The following is a 17,154-nucleotide window of genomic DNA, read 5'->3' on the forward strand; positions in this document are numbered from 1 at the left end:
TCCCCTTTCTTCCAATTAATAAAACAAAATCCCTAACACTTGACGTATTTCTGAAATCCTCAAGGTGCTTCTGTCCTAACTGCAGTTGCAGAGTAGGCAACCCAAGCAGTGCACATCAACTAATGACTTTCTGAAAGCAGTCACACAAGAAATAAGAAATATAGATGCAGAAATGCAGGAAAAAAAAAAAAAAAAAAAAAAAAATATATATATATATATATATATATATATATATATACACACACACACATATATATATATATATATATATATATATATATATATATATATACAATTATAGATGCTGAAATGCAGAAAATACACACACCTTTCTCTCAAAACCACACACGACCATACAATGTCAGAATAGTTCTTGTTTCGACATACTGCTTATTTACAGTATAGTGGCACTGGACCGGAAGTAGCTCCTCGTTTGACTTTGAAACTAAAATCCAGTGGAGAATGAATGGCGCTGCTGACTGCTGGTAAACAGCAGGGTCACGTGACTGCGTTTTCACGCTTTCAGCGGTTTTCCATTTTGCACAGCCTTTGCTGGTGTACCTCTCGCTCTGTTCGAACCCAGCACCTGGTTTTGTGACCTGAATGCAGCTGAAGCCCTAGACTAAGATGGGCCGTTTGCGTTTTATCTTGTTGCTGTGTCTTTCAGGTAAACTGCAGCAGGTTTATGGAGTGTGGCCCCTGCCGCAGAGCATCACTCAGTCTAATGAGCGGTATGTGCTAAATCCTCACCTGCTCACTTATGAGCACGCGAACGACTCAGCTGCGCGAGGCGGATGCTCTGTCCTGGATGCTGCCTTCAAAAGATACTTCAGGATCATTTTCCCCGACTTTGCATATGGAACAGGTCAATGACTTACCATCAAACACACTCTTTTCCCTGTAGACATACTACCTGAGAGGTATTAGTCTGTTTATTACATCTCATAGTTAGACTAAAGGCAGATATTTGGCATGCTGCAAACCACTTGTATGGAAAGGCCTTTTTGATTTTTTTTATGTGGACCCTTTATTATTATTTTTGTCCATGATCAGGATTCACTAACACTTGGTCTGAGCCCAAACCCTTCACAGTGTCAGTGAGTGTCAGAAGTGGTGGATGTGATGAATACCCTGATGAAGATTCAGATGAAAGTTGTGAGTATGTAAATTATTGGGAAAAAAAAATCCATAAAATATATTTAGGAGCTAAGGATTTACATATGCTAGAATGAAGCCATACACAAGAATAGCCATTTTCAAAATAAAGCAAAGGCAAAGATTTAAATTATTGAGTGTTTTTTTATATATATAATATTTTGCCAATAAGATTAAAAGCCAATTTCTCAATAAACCTAAGGTTCAGTTCACAAAAACAAGAACAACAACATACAAACAAATTCCAACTATACAGCTATTTTTTTCCTTACACAAGGCCGATATCAAATAATTAGGCATTTAGGTTGAGCATGAAAGAAAACAAAACTAAGTCAAACACCAAATTGTGAGACGTTTCAAGATGTACTGCTTTTGTCCAGAATAAAAAATAAATAAATAAATCTAGTCTAAATTAGTCTTCTGCCAGTTAGCATACCTACAAGTCTAACCTCATGACCCACAGGAAGCCAAAAATAATAAACACAAAAACTGATATGCAGTTTTTAACAGACATCATTAACAGAGGTAATAACAGAGGTAACCATTGCTAAATGCTTAGGATTAAGGCATAAAATGGATCTTCAACAACATCTTGTCCCATCTCCCCTGTCTAGCCTTTATATAATGACCTAAAGTTCACCAGATGATTTTTCCACTTCAATCCATACAACCTCACACTTCACTCTTCCTCTCTAGCTGGTTTTGTTTCTCAAGAAAGCATAAAATAGATTATTTTCATATATCCAGTTTTACCTTTGCCTAGTGCTTCTAACGTGCACATTTTCATCCAAAATTATCTAACATACCCTTTCAGATGACCATACATGTGTGTTTTTTCCCTCTCCAGATAACCTGAGTGTGTCAGCAGGTCAAGCTGTGTTAAGAGCAGAGTCAGTGTGGGGAGCCCTGAGAGGTAAAGTGTGCCTGTTGCCATTTTCAGTGCTGAATCCATGTCCTTATCTGCTTATTTTTTCCTTCTGAATGGTAATTTAGCATAAAACACTTAAAGGAGCATGTTGTAATTTTGCTACATGCAAAGGGGATTGCTGTTGCAATGAAAACACGGAGAAGTCTAACCCCTCGTCCCAACCAATCCCACCCCTTTTGTTTAAACCTGCCTTCTATGAAAAAGAGGCAGAACTGAACCAGCTGGGGTGAAAACTATCCAGATTCATTGCAAGTCATAATTTGTTTAAATGACATTATTATATAATTTCTGGAAACATTACAGAGTGCACCTTTAAAGTGAACCCTGTTTTAAAAACAGGTCTGGAGTCCTTTAGTCAGCTGGTGTACCAAGATGATCATAACTCAGTAAGTAGTCAATGGAAGTACAAATACATATAGTCAGGGTGCCACCTTGACGATCAAATTTAAGGAATATATATAAAAAACAGTACCAGTGTTTAGGCCCTCATTATATGTGGTGATGCCTAGTTTATCTTTATTCTTTTATGCAGTATTTTGTCAATAAAACAGAAATTGTGGACTTCCCACGATTTCCGTTTAGAGGGCTTTTGCTAGACACATCAAGGCACTATTTACCAGTACATGCTATACTGAAGACTCTGGTAAGTACATCATTATTTTCCTATGTGATCTTATTTGCCAGTAACAATTGGCATGTAAAATTTATAAATGAGTCAATATAAGTCTTTTTTTTTTTCCTTTGTAGGATGCCATGGCTTATAATAAATTCAATGTATTTCACTGGCACATTGTGGATGATCCTTCTTTCCCTTACCAGAGCCACACTTTTCCTGATTTGAGCAACAAGGTATCTCTCTTCAGTACAAAAGCTTTAAACAGATGGGGAGTCCATTTCAGAAAGCAGTATTTGCAATTTAGCCTGATGATGTTAGCTTCATCAAAATACAGAGTTTTCTGTATTTAGTACAAAGATTAGACATAATCAGAATCAATTACCTTGACAATTGACAATTTACGCTGAAAGTAACAAGCACAATGGCAAGTTTAAAAGACTTAAACCTGGGCCTGACTACAGCATTCAAGAAGCAGAAATTCAAGCATGAAAGGAAAGAAAACTAAGTCAAACCCTAAACTGGGTGAAGTTTGAATATTATACTGCTTTTGTCCACGTATTCAGTGCATATAGACTTTATGCTTTGCAGTGTAAAAAAAAATAAATAAATAGTTTTTTTTCACAGAGCTGTAAATTTAACACAATTGATCTGGTTTTCTTTGTTTATTGTTTAATGTGCTTATAATCTATAGGTGAAATTGGACTAAAGTTTAATGTACAGATGAATATCATTAGAATATCATTAACAAAGTGGAAAACTGCTGGACTGAAATATACTATATAATATATACTATGTATATATTATACAGTTATTATTATAATTTTTTTGTTGTATTTTTATAGGAAAATTCTTACAATTGGCTGGTCTTTTCTCTTATTTTTTGTTGTTTTTCCAGGAGATAAATCAGCTATTAATTAACCATTATTAGCTATTATTTGTCAAATATATATGCAGCTGTGCCCTGGAGGGCTATGCTAACGGGTGATAAGGGCGAGCCCCCTTAAACAGCTGTTCTTTATTCTGTTTTTGTGAGGCAAAATGTGGCAAAAAGGAACCACTACCATGTTTCCATGCTTCATCTTTGTTCCTGCTGGCTACCAAATGAAAGTAAAGTAATCCATTATGCAACATTCTAGCTTTAAATTATGTTTTTAAATATGCTAGTAGCTACCTAATTAGCTGCAAGGTGCACTTCATACCACCAGGGTTAACTCTGTGTCAACAGAGATTAGCAAAAATTTTGGAAATGAAAAACTCTAGCCCAAATTATAAACATTTTATGACATTTCTTTAGTCTTTACTATATTGGTAGTCTTTGTAAGAAATCACAAAACCTCTTCTGCTGCTGAAAAAAGTTTACATGTGATGTTTCTTCACTGCAAGCCATAACTGATCATATTTTCAGGGCTCGAGTGAGGAATGCGTTTGAAGTTTGCTGGGAACACGCACAGCTTATCTGGGGATGAGATAACTGAGATAACTAATCTGTGCTTTTTTTTTTCAACTGACAAATCTGCAGTGATCCTCAAGATTGAATTTGAATTTTAATTCTATAACTTTGTGTTTTGGATTTGATACTGTGCTCAGAATTATTGGCACCTTAGTTGCGTGTACCTGACTGATCTTTAGCCTTGCTTTTGATGTAGGGAGCCTTTCACCCTGTGACTCACGTGTACACACAGTCAGACGTGAGGAGGGTGATCGCTCATGCGAGATTCCGAGGAATCAGGGTGGTGCCAGAGTTTGATTCTCCTGGGCATACTCAGTCATGGGGTAAAGGTATGAGACATTCATTCATGCAGGCAGTGTGAATTTCTGTTCACAGTCTAAGCATGAGTTTGCACAACTGTAAGCAAATTCTAATAAAAAAAACACTTTTATTTAAGAATGGCTTCCAGTGTGGAAATAAAAGTTTAATTGTCATTGCTTTTTTTTTGTCCCTTGCTTCCTTTCAGGGCAGCCAGACCTGCTGACGCCCTGCTACAAGAGAACTGTTCCCTCTGGAACATTTGGCCCCATCAACCCAACTCTGAGCTCCAGTTACCAGTTCATGAACAGCCTCTTTAAAGAGGTAACCTCTGTATTTCCTGACTCGTTTGTTCACCTTGGGGGAGATGAGGTTGACTTCACATGCTGGTGAGAACCTGCAAAAATTGCACTGCTTTTAGTTTGTGTGGTTATCAGTTCTTTGAGTGATTGGTTTTAAACTGCTAAAGTAGAGGTGTCTTTGCATATCATTGTGGCCTTTAATAGGAAATCAAATCCTAATGTGCAGGCATTTATGGCAAAGATGGGCTTTGGGCATGATTACTTCAAACTGGAGTCTTTCTACATGGAAAGGTAAGTGATGAGAGAGAACAATACTAACTTTTTCCAGATGCAGCTGCTGAAACAAGATACCATAAGTGGTTAAGCTTCTTTCCCTAATAAGATATAGAAAGTTTGTTAGTAAAAAGTAGATCTCACGGCTAATAAAAAAAAGAAAATAGACTTTCTTGTCTCGTTATCAAACTTCCTGACATTATACATGCACAAGAGTTAGACTCAGTATTTATATGCAATTAACTGAATTTTTCATTATTTATAAACTATCACGTTTTTGAGTGAAGCAAAACATAAATCACCTTTTTTGATTTTAGTATTATGAACATCACTGCTGCCTTTAACAAGACCTCCATTGTTTGGCAGGACGTTTTCGATTACCACAAGCGAGTAAGTACCCCAGTGCCTGCTTTCTACTGTAAAGTATCTCGCAATTTCTTACAGGTCATGCATGCAAAGTATTTTGATCTCCTCCTCGTGAACATACAGTCTAAAATGAATGAGCGTATATGTACACTGTATATGTTCTAGAGCAAGGCTCAATATGTGGTGGAGGTGTGGAAAAGAGGATGCTACCTGTGTAAGGTGCGCCAGGTGGCTAAGGCCGGACTGAAGGTCATCCTGGCTGCGCCATTCTATCTGGACCTGCCTGGACCCACTCACAACTGGGCTCGCTACTACACTGTGCGCCCTCTCTCCTTTAAGGGTCAGGCATTAAGTGCACAGTTAGCTTAGCGTAGTGGTGTGCTGTGTGATGGCTTGCAGTGTAGTGGTTTTCACCTTCTCTTTAAACGGTCTGCTTTGTGTTTAAGTGTTTGAACCATGTCCCATGATTACTCAGGTCTTGGTGGATATCAGCACTTCTTCATTATCACAGTCTTTCCCAAGTCCCAGTCTGATTAAGCTCAGAAGAAGCTTTACTAATTGTAGATGAGAACGGAAATTACTGGCGAATAGGCAATGTGTAGTGAAGGTAGTGGGCTTGGTGAACATATATATATATATATATATATATATATATATATATATATATATATATATGTAACTTGCGTATGTAATTTGCAACTGTAATTACTCTTTTACAAACATTATACGGTTTTCCAACGAGACTTTGATGCAAATTTTGAAAAGGCAGATTAAAATTGCAACTCAAAAGGCAAATATTGCTTCCTGGCCCATAATACTTAGCTGTTCTGCCAAGGATTTCGGTGTAACACCACAGCCTGTCTGAAAGTCTAATTTACTGCTGACTATTTCAGTTTGCAGTGTTATTAGTATTATTGTGCATGTTATTGTGTTCAGGCACAGAGCAGCAGAAGAAGCTGGTGATTGGTGGTGAGGTCTGCATGTGGGGAGAATATGTGGACGCAACCAATCTCAGTCCACGCCTGTGGTGAGAGAAATGACGTTAAACAATGAATATACTACCCAATAATTGCCTCAAAGAAGCATACATAACCCACACATTCATTTATTTTTATTTTATGCTATGTTTGCATGTATACAGGCCCAGAGCGAGTGCAGCTGCTGAGAGGTTATGGAGTAATGAAGAGCAGACGTCTAGTGTGGATGAGGCCTTTCCTCGCCTAGAGGACTTCCGCTGTAAAATGATAAGGTACTGATAAGGCATTCACCAATGCAAAGTGGTATATTTACATATATTCTTTTCAGCTGAATTAACTTTAGCCTTGCTATTTTGTTGCAGTCTGTTCAATGCTAAGGTGACATGAAAGAATGACATTATTTACTGTCTATTCTTCTTTTTCTTTATCTTTAGACGTGGCATTCAAGCAGAACCTCTGTTTATAGGCCACTGCAAACATGAGTATATTGGTCTATAGAATACATGGATCAGGACATTTTATTATTATTTATTACTAATACATGAATATACTGTTTATCCTATATTGCAATGAATTCATTCTAAAAGAATTTAACTGAGGAGAAAAAAATGTATCATAGCTTTATAAAACAGCAATGGAAATAGCCTTAATTTCATTTTACTATTAAGTTCATTTATCTTAATTTGAACTCATCACTATTTTGTAGAATGAAGACTTTTTATTATGGTTATTTATGGGACTGTAAATAAATTGCTGAAGTAAAGCATGTACACCTTTAATGAAATTTCCTTCTTCCATTACACTGGTCTCATCTCACTAGCAGCACAGTAGCAGATCCTATTAAGGCTGATGGAGTTTACACCTGAGCTTAATTAGGACATAGTGAGATGTGAGTGTCCTGAAATATCAGAATCACAGTACGTTCTGCTGTGCAGACCACAATATGGCAATACATTTTGGGAAAAGTCCAGGACACAAAAGTCATGCATGTAAAAAAATACAACTAGGGTTCACAGTAAATATGTTATTCAAACTTCTAGTTCCCTGTTTTCTTTTTTCCCCTCCATCCAGTCTCTGTATGTTCTATGGCCTAATGGCCTGACCCTTATTTGTGACAATTCAGCAACAGTTCCTCATTGCACACAATAAGCCTCCCTATGCCCTGTTCAGCAGTAATGTAGTTGTTTAACGTAATTCCCCCTAATATTTAATTTACTTGCTAAATGAGCTTACATGGTATTGATATTTACTTAGACGATTGATTTTCTCATTGCTGGGATTATGATGCTGACAGCAGATGGTAGGGATTGACTAATCCTGCAAGGCCTAACGTTCCCTGGACCCTCCTTACACCACCTCCTGCTGGCCACTCGTAACCTCAGCTTAAGGGGTTCCACACTTCAGAGCCGCAGTCAGTCCTGTGCCTCAACAACTGCCAGGAATTGTCTACCTGCTGGATAAAACCTGTTCTGTTTTTTCTTTATGAAACTGTGGAAAAATTTTGCTCCTGTTTTAACACAATCGCTTTAATAACAATATTATATAATAAAAAAATACAACATAAACATATGCAGCATAATAATTGTACAGAACTAATCTTAAATCTCATAAGTGATGCAATTTTTTTCTGCTGATCAGTATAAAATATGCATTTATTTAAATGATTTAATTTGTGCTTAAGCCTAGTTTCTGCAGTGTAGCATTTTTAAATAATCTTCATTAATGTCGTTTGAGGACAACACATGTCATTATGAGTGTTTTAATGTGTGTAATCCCAAACTTGGCCAGAAATCATGATGACTCATACAGAACTATAAACCTTTGGCTTATCTTTAGGTTTGTTTTTTTCCACTGAATATTATGAATAGGCTTAGTTAGATGCTGGAGTTAATGCTTCGAATAATACAAATTATGTGTTTTATATGGATAATGCTTCATATAAAAGGACAAAGAGAAACTGTTGCTTTTATGCAGTGCTTCATCTCAAATATACATTACAAAAGAAATGAAAAAGTTTAAAGATAGCCTGTAATCAAATTGGAAGATGAAGTTCTGATTGATTTTTAATTATATTTCCATTAGTCAGCCAACTGTATGCAAATTGTGGAGGTTTTGACAAAATGAGTGTACAAAAATTTAAATATTTCTGCTGCTAGATTTTTTATGTGAAAATGATTAATCATACTAAAAGCTACAGGTGACAAATATCCAAGTTTAAGTTTAAAATATTTAAATGTTTTTTTAGATATCTTTTTCCATTAGATATTTTTGTCCATAAATGTATCTCTTTGATTATACAAACAAAGGGTTCACACACATACACACACACACAAAAAGAAAAAAGTTAAACTCACTCTCTGACAGTGTCTGACATTCAAAGAATTTATATCCAAAGCTGCTTAGAGTGATGCATGGAGATGTGAACTTACAGAAATATACTTTCAAGGGCATCTTACAGGGCTGTTATAGTACATTATCAATTGTAAATTATTGTACTGTATTGTATATTAATTAACAACATTCATTGGTGTTTATCATATATTTTGGGTAGCACTATACTGGTACCTACTTTGGGCCTTCATAATACATTAATAAGCATTGCACAAGTATCTTATAAAGCAATGAAGCATATTCCTTTGCCTTTTCATGAAACCATACCATTATGGTTCAACTGTTTGAGACTGTATTCCTTTTCTTTTGTTTTTTTTTTTGTTTTTTTGGAAGTTTCAGCTGTCATTTTACCTTTTGGTAAGTATAGTTATTTTATCTACATGCATGGAGTTATTAAAATGCTCTTTAACTAATGTATTGATGGTCCATTTGCTTTCAAAACTGCTATGAAGAACAATACCAATAGAGCTTCACTTAATTACGAAGTCAAGTCAGCCAAACAAATGATTCTAATGTGCACCAAATGAATGTGGTAATCAATTTACATTGTTATGAAACATTCTATGTATCTTCTATATTCAGTATGTCATGAATGTGCTGTTAGTAACAACAAACTAATAACTCAGATAGGGATAAAATATTACGGTAAATCTGAAAAATTCAGTTCAAACAGTTGACACCTAATAATAATTGTGTGTTGTTGTCTTCTCCCTTTTATCTTTCATTTAAAGATGAAATCACATAAAGCCTGTTACCTCACAGGTTTTGACTGCCGTTTAATAAAGTAAGAGTTTGTGCAGTTAATAATTTATGTAAAAATGACAGCACGTGGCTGGTGTGCAGGCAAGTCATCTGCCAAAGAAAATATTTGCCCAACAGTTAGCAGTTAGTGCTAATCTCATTGGCGGGTGGCTTTTAAGTGCTGTTGGATCTCCTAAACAGTCTGAGAGTCGCTGAGCCCCATCAGAAGGCTCAGGAGAGGAGCAATCTGACACTGATCCGCTCTCAGGCCGGGCCCTAACGCAGCATTTTGCTGATGGCAGCAGCAACACGGGCCAGCAGCAGCTGTTTACTGTCAGAGATCTAGGTCAGGCAATGCTTGGGGAAGGGTTATGGCTCCTCACACAGTATAGGCCTCTTCTGTTTGGCAGGTGGAGTCCTCTTGAACATTCTGGAAACTCCAGAATTGACTGACAAAAGTCTAACTTTGTGTCCATCTTAATACTTTATATAACCTTATTTATTTTAATGTTTTTATCATTCAATTCTGAATAATAATCTGTGAATAATAATAATTAAAAAAGGGTCACGCTTGCATGCTGCACACATACACAGAATATAACTTGCACATGCAATGGCAATATCACAATGTAAAAAACATTCATCACTTAGGATCTTTTATTTTTCCATTAGGAATGGCTGACATAAACAGCTTTATCCTGACGTGTAGGGAGTGTAAGAAGCTAATCTCCACAACTCATGGCTCTGGTACAGGCCATGAGGTTATGTAGTACAGGCTGTAGAGTTACACTGTCAGCACTGCCCAGATCAGATCCTAAACACCTTAGCAGACCAATCTCTGCCGGAGGAGAGTTAGTCACTCAAATGAAATGGCATTCCCACTAAATGATTTTCCATGAAAGTGTTTAATCAGTGGTTGGGGTGTGTGCCATACAAGAATGCAGTTGAAATAGATAAGGTTGTGTTATAATTATGATGGAAAGCATAGATATGTAGTATTCTGAAAGTAAATTAAAAAGGTTAAAAGTAGGATATAAACAGATATGTTTTACACTATCAATTATCACAGTTTATCGTGTGACTATTTTGAGACACAGTTTCTAATCACTTTGCTTTCTCAAAATCTCTGCTCTGCTCATATAAGCAAGTCTTGTCCTGAAAAGCTACTAGAGAACATTACGCATGACATCCACCTGCCTGTTACATAAACTCATCTAATACCAGGATGTTGTGACGGCCACTCCCCCACCTGCACACACAGCAGACTGAGTAAAGCGCCCAGTTGTGTCACTCACACATGACATCAACAGAAACAACACCTCTGTTGAGCCTTTGTATGGCAGCTCACATGTTTGTACACGTGTCTTTTCAAAAAACATAGTGCAAAGAAAACACCATGCCCAAGGTAAATGAGAATCCATTATAGTGGTCCTACTGGAGCTTTCCCCCCAGACCACAATTTCATTAACTGCTCCCATTGCAAAAAAAACAAACAAACAAAAAAACTATATGAAAACCGTCACTTTTTAAACCAACTTTTGATTTTTTTGACATTACAATGTTATGCACTCTTTGTGAAAAACATTAGTTGACTATGTAACTTTATACATTGTATTTCTGTCTTGTAAAATGTTGCCAGTTTTTGTAATACTCCAACATACAGTACATTCGCAGAGTCACTAGCCTGGGACAAGAAGATTATGTGTCTTTTATTCCTAGTTGCCCAATGATCAAGGAGGCTCAGTAGGCAAATGGTCAACAGCATTTTCTTCCAATTCAACAATAAGAAAGAAAAAAACCCTACTCAATACTGACTTTCATGAAGCAAATTAAATACCACGTTTTTATTTGGTATTTAGTGCATATTTAAATAAAATGTGCTGTATAGTGGTACAACACACCACAATGCTGTAACTGCACTATGTGCTACTCATTCTGAATCGTACCACCTGCTGCCCTACACACATCTGCTTGTACTAGGTGGATTAATTAGCATGCATGGATGACAACATTTTCAGAACCAGGAACATGCAGGTATGTGGAAACACCCTGACAGAAACACAAAGTCCTACCTCTCAGTTCCTTACAAAAGGATGATGGCTATGGCTAAGTCGTCCCCTAGGCAGGAATTTAAATTCATTTATGTCTGTATTAATGCACATACCCAGCTAACTAGCTAAACATTACATTATGTTGGCTACCGTTTTTAGTCTATTCACTTAGGTTTCTGGGCAATGAAAACATTGGTCTAGGTAGCACATTAGAGTTTTCACTCGGGCTAGCTAATGGATTTATTATTTGTCCACTCTTGTACTGTATTATTGCATGACAATGCATAGTCGTGTGAATGGTTTTGGGAATCAAATCAACCCAGTCTTGGGAACCAAGAACTAAAACACGCTGTCCAGTTAAGAGTTTAGATAGGGCTCCTAAACAAGCTCCTTGTGCTAATCTGGATCTCTAATCTTTTTACACACTAGTTTAACCCAACAGAGAGGAGTCTGTTGTAGAAACAGAGACATCAGCCTAAACAAATTGAGCATTACATGGGATTTTTCCTTGCAGAGATCATCCTGGTCAGTCTGCATTTACCCTCTAAGCTATTTGTCTTTTGAACTGGAAACACCCTATTCTTTGCTTGTCAAAGTTGCAGAAATGCAGATGTGGATTTACTGATTGGTAGTAAACATGCTGGGATTAGAATATATACTATATGGGGTTTATTAGGTTTATGGGGAGTTTTCCTACATGTTGTGTTTATGATCCTGCTGTAATCACACTATCATGGGAACATCCCACAGATGAACAGAGTGTGATTGTCTGTCTATTGTGTGTGACCTACCTCTATGTAAGTCCTTAATAAGGCAATTCAAAGAAAAAAGCAAATCACTGACTTCAGCCCTCTAATTACTGGTAAATCAGGCAGAGGTCACTAATTAGGCAGACTGAGATCCAGAGAGCAGCCACCATATGGCACTGTGCTGGACTTGTGCTCGGGGCCCTCACTGCTCTTTCAGCCTCACAGTGACTTAATTGCCCTCCGTTTCCACCCCTTCCTTATGGGGTCTTTGTTTGACTTAGGAGAACACGTTTTGTGGTAGGCTAAGCTGCTTAGCAGACTAGAGATGGATGTCTGCTTGCTAGCTAATTCCTTTTAGGTTGTGTTGTTAAAAATCTGCACTTGAGGACAAATGATAATATGTAAGAATACCAAATAGACAAATAGAAACATTAGGATAGGTATTCAGGGTCATGGCCAGTTGGATTGAGCTTTGGAGCTGTCCCAGAAATTATTCGCTGTTAATGGTGGAAAATGCTAAGGATTAAAAAATAATGAAATGGCATGAAACTTATCCATAGGCTGACACATTTTTACAAATTTCTTTCTTAGCACCTCCACCTCCAACAACAGTTTTTTAATTCAACCATTCAGTACATATCAGTCATTTTAGCTAATTACTAACAAAAATTAGCATCTGTATCTGTTTACTCTTGGCACAGAAAGTTAACAATGAAACTTTTAAAACATCAAATTCTCTATCCTCTAATGCATTGCAAAAATGATATCTTAGCAGGTAAAATATCTTGAATATAGAAAAATTCAACCTTCCTCTCAAAGGTTATTAAGCCTACTTCTAGATATTTTACTAATTTCAAGCTATTTCAAAAGAAATGGTTTTATTCTATTGGCAGATAATTTTGCTTGTTTCAATTTAGCTTATTTTATTTCTAGAAATAACCAAACTATCTACTAATAGAATGAGACAATTTTAAGCTTAGAATTATTAAATGTGAGAAGAAATAGGTGTAATTTTCTTACATTTATTATACAATAACCTCAAAATATGAAATATTAGATAACCTTTCCTTTATTCAAAATATCTTCACTTGCTAAGATTTTTTTGGCAGTGTGTTACATATCATATTTCTAAAGAATGATACTGGATGCTCACATGTTGAAGCTCAAAACTCGTTAGCACAAAACAGCAGGACAGGAAAACAAACAGTGCGTAAGCAAACTAAACCAAAGTCTTTTATTCTCCACTTTTTGGATGAACCTAATGCCAAACCGTGTGACTGATTGATCCACCCCTAGATGGACAGTAAAGATTAAGAGGATGACAAATGGGCATTTGCTTACACAGCGCTTGCTGCTAATCCCCTAGTCTTCCTTTAGGGAGCTCGGCCTGGACAGAGACTCATACACACTTCAGCATCACCAGAGGCAGGATGAGCAGGTGACAGGCCTCACTGGACATTACTTCAGCAACAGGCAACAGGTTCTGGAGAACAAATCAGAGTGAAGTGAGAATTTCATCAGGATTAAAAGACACACTGGAAAAGTAAATCCATTGGAAAGCCAACCTTCAGGAGTCCACTTGAGATCATATATTACCAGACAGAATACATTTTCCAGCAATTTTCAAGTCACGCCAAACTTCTCCTCTACCCTTTATTTAGCTTAATGGAGGATCCCATTTTGAAGATCTCCATGATGCCATCTACATCCCCCACAGACTCCTCTAGGAGCAGCTCCACAGAGGAGAGCCAGGGAGGTGAGTTAAAAAGCTTCCCACTGTTTTTTCACCAGACTTTATTCAGCAACATGTACACTTTATTTAGTCAGGTTTGGTTTACACTGTGCATTTCTCAGAGTTCTGTGCATGCAACAGTTCCATCTTTTTGCCTTCTTGGAACAACTGGACAAAATCAAAACTTCCAGAAATTCTTTGTTTCCCAAATATCCATTAAGCCAAGAATTCTAAAAATAAAAAGTCTTGTTTCTCTAAAATTTAAATTTCCTAAATAGTTCATTGTACTCTGCATAAAATAATTAAGTTGTTTCATGTGCACAGGTAAAAGTCCAGCTCCTGGTAAGAGCCTGAGTCAAGGCCTGCTGTGTAAGGTGTGTGCAGACACTAGCAGTGGAAAACACTATGGGATCTATGCCTGCAATGGCTGCAGTGGCTTCTTCAAGCGCAGTGTGAGGCGTAGATTAATCTACAGGTGAGGAGAACAACAAACAGCTCTACAAACCATGGGACAGCTTTACATTGCCTATATGTCATACTATTATGATAAACTTGCAGGTGCCAAGCTGGTACAGGTATGTGTCCAGTAGATAAAGCCCATCGTAACCAGTGCCAGGCATGTCGCCTAAAGAAATGCCTTCAAGCAGGCATGAACAAAGATGGTGAGTTTGATTTCCATATGTCCCTCTTAATGGATTACTTTTCCATATTCTCCTGACCTGTCACTCTCTTTCTAACATTAGCTGTGCAGAATGAGAGGCAGCCACGAAGCACAGCTCAGGTCAGGTTAGACACCTTGGATATAGATACAGAGAAGGAACACCTAGCCACCACCAGGGAGCCCACATCCTCCTCATCCATTTGTTCTGTGATAAGCAGACCTTTACTGGGCTCCTCCATTAGCTCCAGCATCAACTCCAGTGGCCCTAGCCAGCGCAGCAGCCCCAAGAACAGCCACCGCTTCATGGCCAGCCTGATGACAGCTGAGACGTGCGCCAAGCTGGAGCCTGAGGATGGTAGGGACACAAAGAGTAACAAACCAATCATGAAAAGCACGGCATTTTTTGGTATTCTTAAAGTTGTTATATGATGATGTTAGGGTAGAATTTGGGCCTACAATTCTACTCAGGTAATGATTCCCAATGACTAGAGTATCTCATCTATAATTCACAGCACTATTGCATTCTCTTTCTCTGTCTCTGCAGTGGATGAGAATATTGATGTAACAAGTAATGAGCCGGAGACGAGCTCTCCAGAGAGCAACACGTCTCTTTATCCCTATTCTGGCCCTGAGAGCATATATGAGACCTCCGCCCGCCTACTCTTCATGTCTGTCAAATGGGCAAAGAATTTGCCGGTCTTCTCCCACCTGCCATTTAGGGACCAGGTACAATATTTTTCTTCTTTTGCTGTAAATTGCTGTATGGAAACCCATAAATGACAACAGCACTTACATATTACTCTGTATTTACAATTGTAATCGTTACACATATAGTAGGATTTATCTGAAAGCTTGCAATTTATGGTTATGGTTAAAGCTTGCAACTCATAACCATTTCACCATCTTTCTGTCTCCTTGTTTATATAGGTGATATTGCTAGAGGAGGCATGGAGTGAGCTATTCCTCCTCTGTGCCATCCAGTGGTCCTTGCCGCTGGAAAGTTGCCCCCTGCTTTCTCTACCCGAGCTGTCTCCTCCCTCACAGGGTAAAAGCAGTCCCTGTGCCTCTGACCTGCGCCTCCTGCAGGAGCTCTTCAGCCGCTTCAAGGCTCTGCAGGTGGACCCTACGGAGTTCGCCTGCCTGAAAGCAATAGTTCTCTTCAAGCCTGGTGAGTTTTCTGATCTGTGGTGGATGAAGGAGGAATAAATTTATTGTCTGTGTATAAGTACAATGTATTGCTGAAATTGATACAGACTGGCTCTTACATTAAAACAGAGACAAGTGGCCTCAAAGACCCAGAACAGGTTGAGAATCTACAAGACCAATCTCAAGTAATGCTTGCTCAGCATATTCACACACTCTACTCCAGTCAAGCAGCAAGGTGAACACACACACACACAAACAAAACCCAAATATACTTATATAAATATGAATACACATAGAAATAGAAAATATAATCAAACTATTTGTGTTCCTCAGGTTTGGGCGGCTGTTGTTGCTCCTTCCCTCTTTACACTTTATAAGTTCAGAGAGGATCGAATTGCTCTTCTTCCACAGAACTATTGGAAACACACCCATGGAGAAGTTGCTCTGCGACATGTTTAAGAACTGAGGCACAATATTATCCACACTTAAGCATGATTCAGGTGTTTTTACTGTAGTAATAAGATGCCTGTCAAAGCAATTACATTTGAAATGGGAGAATGTTATACATATTGTTCCTCATTAATGCCAGAACTGCTCACCACCATGACAATTCAAGCTGCACCAGCAGGATCAGTTTTACCTGCATGGTCTTGCAGGTTAACCAGCTACATCACCACCAGACCAACAGTAATCATAATATACCAGCTTGGACCAGCATCAAATTCATTCCAGACTAATCTGTTTTAGCAGGTTTATTCTTAAATATTTATATTATAGTTTGTACTTTTGTTACTGCTCACACTATGCTTTTGTTAATATATGAAATTGTATTAGGTAGAGCACCTAGCCTATTGTTGTTTAATGTGTCTATGTAAGTAAACTGCAGTATTGCCTTTTGAGCTTTTCATAATGCAAATATATATTTTGATAAAATCTTTCAACCACAAAACAAACCTTGTTTTTTGTCTGAAATCCAAAGACAGTTCTTACTAAATTGTAGTGTTTTTAAATATTTTGGCCAAATCCCATGAGTGTTGCAACACAGCACAAATTTCCAGGAGTACTCCCTGTCCTTCATATTTTAGTGTTTTCCCTGCTCTAACACACCCGTTTAAATTGATGAGGGAAAATATTAAACTGTGTAGGACTGTAGGTTATCCAGGATCAGTGTGGGGAACTTGTGCATTAGAGAAACTAATGATATTCTGCAAAATCATGTACAGTTACATGGTGTCACCCAAACACCTTAAATTCCAACTATATTTAGATGGCGGGTAAACTCATGTATTCAAACTAGAGTTTTTCAGTATAGAAAATTC

The 17,154-nt window shown here is 37.6% G+C and overlaps 2 protein-coding genes across 3 annotated transcripts; both read left to right on the forward strand.

The window, feature by feature from the left end:
- Positions 1–530: 530 nt before the first annotated feature.
- hexa (hexosaminidase A (alpha polypeptide)) lies at positions 531–8,003 on the forward strand. The gene is made up of 14 exons (XM_026919672.3): positions 531–865; positions 1,054–1,155; positions 2,003–2,068; positions 2,423–2,469; positions 2,616–2,726; positions 2,831–2,932; positions 4,346–4,478; positions 4,655–4,835; positions 4,953–5,039; positions 5,339–5,411; positions 5,553–5,727; positions 6,324–6,414; positions 6,529–6,636; positions 6,799–8,003. Exons 1-14 carry the CDS (start codon positions 628–630, stop codon positions 6,860–6,862), a joined length of 1,578 nt encoding a protein of 525 aa, XP_026775473.3. The 5' UTR covers positions 531–627; the 3' UTR covers positions 6,863–8,003.
- A 5,689-nt stretch (positions 8,004–13,692) lies between these two features.
- On the forward strand, positions 13,693–17,039 carry nr2e3 (nuclear receptor subfamily 2, group E, member 3). 2 transcript variants are annotated; one of them, XM_026919786.3, is made up of 9 exons: positions 13,693–13,839; positions 13,958–14,052; positions 14,353–14,503; positions 14,587–14,690; positions 14,772–15,044; positions 15,234–15,415; positions 15,617–15,857; positions 15,965–16,070; positions 16,169–17,039. In XM_026919786.3, the coding sequence occupies exons 2-9, from the start codon at positions 13,962–13,964 to the stop codon at positions 16,299–16,301; spliced, it is 1,281 nt and encodes a 426-aa protein (XP_026775587.1). In that variant the 5' UTR covers positions 13,693–13,839; positions 13,958–13,961; the 3' UTR covers positions 16,302–17,039. The 2 variants fall into 2 exon arrangements, with proteins under 2 accessions (XP_026775587.1, XP_034163406.1); XM_034307515.2 differs by having other exon boundaries at positions 13,693–14,052.
- Positions 17,040–17,154: the final 115 nt, after the last annotated feature.

This window comes from Pangasianodon hypophthalmus, chromosome 9 (assembly GCF_027358585.1).
Source record: "Pangasianodon hypophthalmus isolate fPanHyp1 chromosome 9, fPanHyp1.pri, whole genome shotgun sequence".
Classification (NCBI taxonomy): domain Eukaryota; kingdom Metazoa; phylum Chordata; class Actinopteri; order Siluriformes; family Pangasiidae; genus Pangasianodon; species Pangasianodon hypophthalmus.